This window comes from Apis dorsata, unplaced genomic scaffold (genome assembly GCF_000469605.1).
Source record: "Apis dorsata unplaced genomic scaffold, Apis dorsata 1.3 scaffold_1165, whole genome shotgun sequence".
NCBI classification, from domain to species: Eukaryota; Metazoa; Arthropoda; class Insecta; order Hymenoptera; family Apidae; genus Apis; species Apis dorsata.
The window spans coordinates 108,256-116,773 of NW_006264262.1; the positions used below are offsets into that span (position 1 = coordinate 108,256).

General features: G+C 21.5%; 2 protein-coding genes across 4 annotated transcripts in view; one reads left to right on the top strand and one right to left on the bottom strand.

Moving 5' to 3' along the window:
* LOC102672320 (sorting nexin-8-like) overlaps nt 1–5,979 on the top strand; it is an 18,950-nt gene extending 12,971 nt beyond the window's left edge. Inside the window, exons 4-11 of one of the 2 annotated variants that reach the window (XM_006624867.2) lie at nt 1–109; nt 2,331–2,524; nt 2,611–2,728; nt 2,942–3,401; nt 4,017–4,233; nt 4,894–5,082; nt 5,155–5,174; nt 5,329–5,979. In XM_006624867.2, the coding sequence (XP_006624930.1) occupies nt 1–109; nt 2,331–2,524; nt 2,611–2,728; nt 2,942–3,401; nt 4,017–4,233; nt 4,894–5,082; nt 5,155–5,174; nt 5,329–5,350 (1,329 nt within the window). In that variant the 3' untranslated portion in view covers nt 5,351–5,979. The remainder of the gene's footprint in view (nt 110–2,330; nt 2,525–2,610; nt 2,729–2,941; nt 3,402–4,016; nt 4,234–4,893; nt 5,083–5,154; nt 5,175–5,328) is intronic. The other variant, XM_006624866.2, reaches the window with a different exon arrangement.
* An 832-nt stretch (nt 5,980–6,811) lies between these two features.
* LOC102672557 (U6 snRNA phosphodiesterase) lies at nt 6,812–8,512 on the bottom strand. 2 transcript variants are annotated; one of them, XM_006624869.2, is made up of 4 exons: nt 8,373–8,512; nt 7,697–7,809; nt 7,255–7,592; nt 6,812–7,143 (listed from the first exon to the last, which is right to left on the bottom strand). In XM_006624869.2, the coding sequence occupies exons 1-4, from the start codon at nt 8,462–8,464 to the stop codon at nt 6,955–6,957; spliced, it is 732 nt and encodes a 243-aa protein (XP_006624932.2). In that variant the 5' UTR covers nt 8,465–8,512; the 3' UTR covers nt 6,812–6,954. The 2 variants fall into 2 exon arrangements, with proteins under 2 accessions (XP_006624932.2, XP_006624931.2); XM_006624868.2 differs by having other exon boundaries at nt 7,667–7,809.
* Between the last annotated feature and the right edge of the window lie 6 nt (nt 8,513–8,518).

The window sequence follows — 8,518 nt, forward strand, 5'->3', positions numbered from 1 at the left end:
ACGGGTTATCTGACTAGGAGCGGATTGTACAAGGGCCTTGCTCTAGTCGCATTTGCCCAGCAAGGAAAGCATCCAAGTGATAAACTTCTGGAAAACTCTGAATCTCAAGGTTCGTTGCATATTTCTTTAGAATTATCGTTGCATATTTATTCAGAATTATCAATATCACAATCTTAATATTGACATAACATAAAGACGATGTTAATATATTAATGTTTGATCTATAATACATAGAAATTAAAAATTTAAATAAAATATTATAGCAATGTTGCTCATTCTATTGTTGTTCATATTTTTTCATATTTATATTTAACGAATATTTTTTATTTCAATAAGATTTTAGGTGTGTATACATATTTCAATAGAATTTACTCTGGTTTATTTAATGGTTTCCAAAGAATCAAAAGAGATAACTTATCGTACAATAATCGAAGTTTTAGAATAGTTTTAGAAAGTTTTAATAGAATTTGAAATACTTTATAATCATAAATTTTCAGAACATAAAAACACTTATGTAACTTCAATAAAACTTTTTATTAATATTTGAATACAATTTCTATTTATTTGATTTTGTTTTTATCTATAAAAAAAAAATTATGTTTAAAAATTATATTTCTATATTTAAGAGCAGAAACAAATTTTTTCCAAGTTTACAAATTTTACAAATCTATATTTTAATAACTAATTTGTAATTTCAAAAATCCTAAATATTTTATTCAAAAGAAAAAAAAAATAGCTTAAAGATAATCAGAAATGTCATGATATCCCATAGAGAATAAATTTTGGAGAATAAAATAAACAAAATTTTTAATACGTACTTTTCTCGACAGATTTTAACTACCATTATAAAGTTAAATATAAATATAATTGATTCATTATCATATGTGAGATTCTGATAATACAAAAGCTTACCAACATCAGTTCAAAGAGATCCGATTTTTTAAAGTGTCACTAACCAATACAATTAGTCTTTGTTTCTCTTATCATGAAAAAGACGTCGACGTTTATCACGGTCGAAAGCGGTTCACCGGAAGTGCACCGTTCTTCTGACTATCTTTCTTCCCCGCGAACACCGTCATCTATAATCAAAATTAATTGAACTTCTTAAAATGGGTTTGTGGAACGTGTAAAATAATATTCATGTTAATAATACATTGCAAATTATAATAATTAACATTTTCTATATTTTAATAATTTATTAAATTAAAATTTTATGTATATATTTATGTATAATATAAATAATATTTATTAAAATTAAATAAAAATATTTTATTATTATTATTTAACATGTAATAACAATAAAAATTTCTACAATATTGTGAGAATATATTAATAATTTAGAGAATATTTAATAATTTTTAATTAAACGAATTTATACAACTTATTCAAATTACAGCAATAATGTTGTTAAGTATGATTAACAATGTATTATTTGTATCGATATATCGCATAGCATGCTACATAATTCATAAGTTTTATTCTATTTGCAATACTTGCTTTCCATATATTTTTCTTTATTTTTTGTTGGTAATTAATAGACTGCGGATTTATGTAAAAAGAATTTAAATTTACAAAAGTTTTCATCCAAAATTTTATAATATAGTTTCTATTTTTATTAATATTTAACAATTATTTTCAATATTTAAATTTATTTATAAACTTATATTTAAAATATTAATAAAGGTATAAAATAAATCTATAATATTATTTTATACTCTTACAAAAATATAATGTATATCAGTAAAGAAATTATTTTTAAAAAATTATTGCAAAAGTCCAATTCTTTGTACTTGTACTTTTTCTTAAGAATTTTTTTAATTTTTTTTAAGAATTTTCTCATAATGTATCTTACTAAGAAATGAAATCGCAAAAAAAGCAATCAAGAATGATTAACAGAAGAAAATATATCGCTTACTCATAACAAAGTATCATAGATCAAGAAAACATTTTTCAATATCAAAATTACGGCTACAATCGAGATTATCCTTCACGTTAAAAGAATAATACCAAAAAAAAGATTATATGTTTCTGTATTTTGTGGTTTTGTAAATTAACAACATGTAATCTCACTACAATAGATATTTTATTGAAAACTTATATAATATAAAACAACAATACAAATATATATAATACAAACAACAATAATAAAAATAATATAAGATAAAATATAAGATAAATATAGCAAAAATAAATATACAAAAGATGAAATAATATAGTATTATTATGTATTCACTTGCTTTTTCAGAGCTTCGTAAATTATAGATTTGTTACAATTGGTTCATTTTACTCGATTGAACTCTTTTTAAATTTCTTTTTTCTTTTTTGGTTAGAATTACCTGTTCCTGTTCTGGGTGATCTCTCTGAGGTAACACTTTTAGCTCAAAGATTGCACAAAGGTAGCAATCCAGCTAAGTTGAATCTCACTTACTCGGATATATGCAATTTGGATACAATAGAAGTAAACTTAGTGCCTGAAAAGAAGGGAATCTTTTTGAAACATGTGGAATACCAAGTAACCAGCAAGGTATTTTTTTCATATTTTTTCTTATCTTTATAGTCATATTCTTAATTTTAATTTTTATTATATTAATATTTCTAATATATTTTCAGAGATTCAATTCCATTGTTTATAGACGTTACAATGATTTCGTATCGTTGCACGAACTTCTTTTGGCAAGATTTCCATACAGGTTGATACCGAAGTTACCACCGAAAAAAATAGTAGGAGGTAAAATTATAAATTATTATGCTACAATAATAGATATCAATAATTTTTATTAATTTCCATATTCAAGAAAATTAATATAAAATATATTAAAAATCATTATTCTAAACATTCTTTGTTTCTTTTTCCTTTTTTCTCGATTAGTTATTAGTTACAATATATAGTTGTACTATACTAATATGTACTAAATATATAATATATAATATATATTTATAGCGGATTCTCAATTTCTGGAAGAAAGAAGACGGTCCTTATTAAGATTTCTCACCGTAATTGCTCGCCATCCTGTACTGAGCAAAGACCATATCGTGCAATTCTTCTTTACATACACTGGTGAAGAAACGCAACACAAAATTCGCGAAGTATTTAGGAGAGTGCCTGATGAATTTGCAACATCAGAATTATCGTCGAAAGCAAAGGAATTGGTGCCACCAGAAACATTAACCGAATTCGCAAATAGTCGCGATCAGATCAGAGTAATACTCCTTGGAATTTCACGACTGAAGAATATTGCTGATTGTCTGGCAATTAGATCGCATAGTTATGCAGTAGACATGGCGGAATTGGGCACACAATTAAGTAATTTGGCCTCGGAACCTCATGGTACCACTACTTGGGCTACTGGTGGTTCTACCATTTGGCAAGAAATGAAAAAGGGTTTTCATATAATTTCAAAGTAAGTATCATAAGTAAGTATTATGAGAATTTATTTGTGAGTTAATGATAACTTTCATTTTAAATTTTAAATTTTTATAAAATGAAGTTTTATAAATATTCCTAGAATTGAAAAGTATATACAGTAAGAATCGTATTATTACATATATAGAAATTTGATTATATAAAAAAATGATAGATTATTACTGCAAATTCTTTCAAAGTATTATAATATATTCCGTTCACTTCAACATTTTTAATTTTTTGTATTATATACACAATAATATCAATATAAGTTACATAACTTGGTTATATAAATAACGAAGAAATAAGAATTTTAACTTAACCAATTTATTTCTAACTTAAACTGATTTAATCAACAAATATTATTACAAACAAAATTCACGTAATGATATTAAATATAATATCAAGATGATGAATGAAAATAAATGCAATTAATCTTATCTTATTAATATTATCTTATTAATATTTAATAAATATAGATATTTTTCCATTTTCATAAAATCTCAATTATTAAATATCCTAATTTATATTTGTAATAAATATTTCAATCGAAAGTAATTCATTATTTACTTCAAAATATAACTTCATTTAACATAATTTAATTTATTTTCAGAGAATTCAACTTACTCTCAACGAGAGCTCTTCAACAAGCAGTTAGAGAGGAAACAATGATATGTGAAAGGCTGAATCTCCTCTTAGACGTTCTAGTAGCGCATAGAATCCTGTGCGAGAGGCACGAACGTGGAGTAAGTGCTGATCATCAGCGTGCATTATCTACAATGTTATCTTTAAAGAAGAGGCAAATGCAAGGCGTGATACGAGGAACTGACGTAAGTAGATCCTTCAAGAAAATGGTTCAACGGTATATGATTTATATATAGCCTTAAGAAATACACATATTTATCCGGTGATTTAACTCAATTCATTGTTACCATATGCGGTCATTACATGATTATTCGGAAATTGCTCAAGGTCTTTTATGTTAATGTCAGAGGAAAAATGTGATAATATATCTCGAGCTTATATCGTCTTACATAATTCATTCCAATTGAAAACAAGTTGATGCATGACACATGTCACATTTCAACAAATTCTCTTGCTCTTTTATATTGATAATCACAAATGTTATTATCTATAATTATAAATTATAAAGTAAATTAGAATTATAGTAGAGTATTAATAAATAATATCGAATTCATAAGCAAATAATTTAGATTTGAAGTGTTTTTTAAGCTATCAAAATTTCCATTATTTTTTATAAATATTTTTATAAAAAACTTTTGTTAATAATTCACTCCTGATATTCCTTAAATATTAGAAATTATACCATGAGTAAGTTTCTGTTTAAAAAAAAATGAATATTTGAATAATTTTTTTTTTTCACTATTTATTATTATAAAAATTCTTGATTACTCTTTTATAACTAAGTAAAAATGAGAAATAATGTTATTATCAACCGTTTTAAATATCAAATTTTCTTTTATTTATAGAGTGACACAGTCGAATATCTGGAAAATAAAATGGTTGCTCAAGAATCAGTGATTGCAAACGTCGAATTGCGAAATTGTTTTTCGTTGCATTGTTTACATATGGAAACGCAGCTCGTTCATGCTCATTTAGAAATACTTGCCACAGTTTTACAAAGTCTTGTCAACGTTCAAATTCGTGGTCATTCTGAGGTAAGATTTCTTTACTGTTCATAATACATTTTAAATATCGTAATTTTTAACATGTTTTATGCTATCAAAAAGATAAAGAAAATAAAAACTTGGTAAGTGTCATTTATTAATTAAAAAAAATTTTTTTAATTGTAATTCTTTGTGAATATATCAAAATGAAATTATTATTATTAAAAATTAAATTATTATTAAAAAAATAGATTTTTATTAAATTTTTAAATAAATAATATTTAAAATGCATCATAGCTCGCTGAAGTATGGAAGTTAATAGAACCTACAATCATGAAGTGTTTACCAGAAAAATCAACTAATGGATCGAATGGTATTTCATAGCGGAAAGAAAGCTTCATTTTATTATAAGGTAAGATTTGTTCTAATAAGAAAAAACCACAAAATGATTATAATATACGATTGTAAAACACCCATGTTGAATTTACATATTTAAACGAATATATTCAATGAATCATTTAGAAAAAAAAGAACAGGGGTGCAATACATAATTAAAAAAATATGTTGTATATTCTATTATATTTTAAACACATAGAATTCGAAGACTTTTTGATACATTCCTTGTTGTGTACTTAATATATTTTATGAGCTGACCAATACTCGTTAAACGAGGATATAATATTGTATATAAAATAAGCGATGCTTTTTTTTTGTAAAGAATGGATAAAATTATGATGGATAAAACATCTGTATAAAAATATTAAGCATTGTAAATAATTTGTTTTTGCAGAAATATTGTGTTTTTTTTTTATATGATTTAGAAGTCTGACAAATGTTAACACATATCCCGTATGACACGTTGATCGTGTATATACGGTATATTTTACATTTTACATACATTTATATACGTCATTATGTACTGCTAAAAATATATTGTTATTATATAATCGTATCATTAATTTACTTTCACATTCCTATTGAATTAAACATTTTTTGAGATTATTTTTTTATTTATTATTTTAAAATATCAACAAAAACATTATTTATTATCAAATTTTATTAAAAGAAAAAATTAATTTTATTAAAAAAATTCAAGATTAATCTTTGTTTCTTGATAGATATGAAATTTTTAATTTTTTTTTTTTATATTATTTTATATTTGAATGTAATCTAAAAACTTTTCTATTTAATCTGTAACTTTTAAGATAAAAAAGTATTGTATCAAAAGTTATGTTTTAAAAATGCGTATTATTGATGTACTTTAATGAAAAATATTCAAGAGATAAATCTATATCAACATTTATTAGATTAATTTAAACTATTGATGAATAGTATTTCGCATATTTAAATTTATATTCTTAGATTATATTAATTTTTTAATTATATTTATATTCTTTTTTATAGTCGTAAAATTTATATCTGTCAAAATAAAATTTAAGCAAATTAAGATATAAAATATAAAAATTCGTTATTCTTATCAAAAAATGTAAAAAAATGAGAAAAAACATTTTTTTTATTAATAATTTCAGAAATAAATATGTTATATATATATATTATAAGTTGAAAATAATGAAAACTATTATAAATATTTCATAATAAAAAAAATAAAAAGTATATATAAAACTTTAAAATTTTGAATATTATATTATTTATGATATATTAAAATATAACTTTTATAATCAATTTTATTATATAAATATAATTATATCTAATAAATTAAATTGAAAGACTTTTAAATTATTATATACAAAATAGGAAATATGAAGAAAGTAAAATAAAATTGTAAGATATTTTTTTTATTGATTTATAATGAAACTTTATGAACAGAAAATCAATAGCAAATATATAAAATAAATATTTATATATTTTTCACATAATAAGAAATAGTTATTATATATTTATTTTACAAGAAATTATAAATTGTTATCTTAATTTAAATGCATACAATTTATTTCCAATCTTAAGATGTATTTTAGTAATATGTATGTATCTTTCTTCTGAATGTTCAATCAAAAATTGATTCAATTTAGTAGTCAAAGAATGTGTATAATTATTTAAAATTACAAATTCATTGCCAAGACACCATAAAAAACTTATATGATAGGAAGAATCCTAAATAATATAAAATTTTTATCAAAATAATCTGGTATAATTTCATGGAATATATATTTTTTAATATTATAATCTATTTCATATATATATATATAAGTATGTATTACTTACTTCATAAAAAGGTGGTAAATCATATTCAGCAAGAAACTTGTTAATATTTTCTACAAAATGAGCAAGAACTCCATTACAATCAACACATTCTATTCCAAGAAATGTACGAGTATTTTCTTCATTAGTATATGCTTTCACATTTAAAAGCTTTAAATCAAATTGATCTGTCTGTTCACATAATTTCTTAGTTTCTTTTATAAAAGATTCAATCCAATGAAATTTTAAAATTAAAGTTTTTGTTAGACTAATGTGAAACTGTTCAGAAAATATATTACATTTAATATTCATTTCTTCTAAAACTGAAAATATCCATGAAAATATAGCTTCACTAGGTTCATCTGAAATATAAAATAGTGATTATAATTTAATCTTTATAATTGAAACAATATTATTTATTTTTTTAAATATTTACAATTAATATAAATTAAAGTAGCCCAGTTACCACGTTCATGTTTAAAACTTCTTACTCTTCCATCATGTTGCGATGGATCATCATATACTTCTTCATGATGAGGAACACCTTTCCATGACATAATACTTCCAGGTAAAGGTAATCTATATGTTAGAAATTATTTTTAAAAAAATATAAATAAATAATATATAAATAAAAATAAAAAATATATTTTATAAGTAACTTTTTAATATACAAATATTTTAACTTTATTAAAATCTATTTTATTTATTTATATGCATAAAAATATATATCAATAAAAATATATATATTTTTATTGATTATTATTATATTTAGAATTTAAATGTTTGAAATATAAACATTAATAGAAGAAAAAAAAATAAAATAAATTACAAATAATTAAATAATTTAATTATGTATATAATTTATATATAAATTTAAATAAAAAAAATCATATTTCATTATATTATTATTATATTGATAATATATATTGTGAATAATATTAAAAACATAATATAATCTATATTATACTTTTAATAAAATTTATTATAAAATTGTAAAATTTTTTTATGAAAGTTAAAAAATAAATTTATATATTTCAATAAAAATACATATTCTATAAATGAATTACATATATATATTTAAATTAAAAAAATTTCTAATTATTAATAAATAATTATTAAATAAAATCATAATATATAAATACCGTTTAAAATTTTCGTTAGATTTATTCTTATCATTAATTTCATCATCTTCAGAATCAGACATATATGCACTTAATAAATCTAAACCTGACATAATATATAATATTTATATTGAATTAAATAATTTTTATCATAATTTAAGGTTATA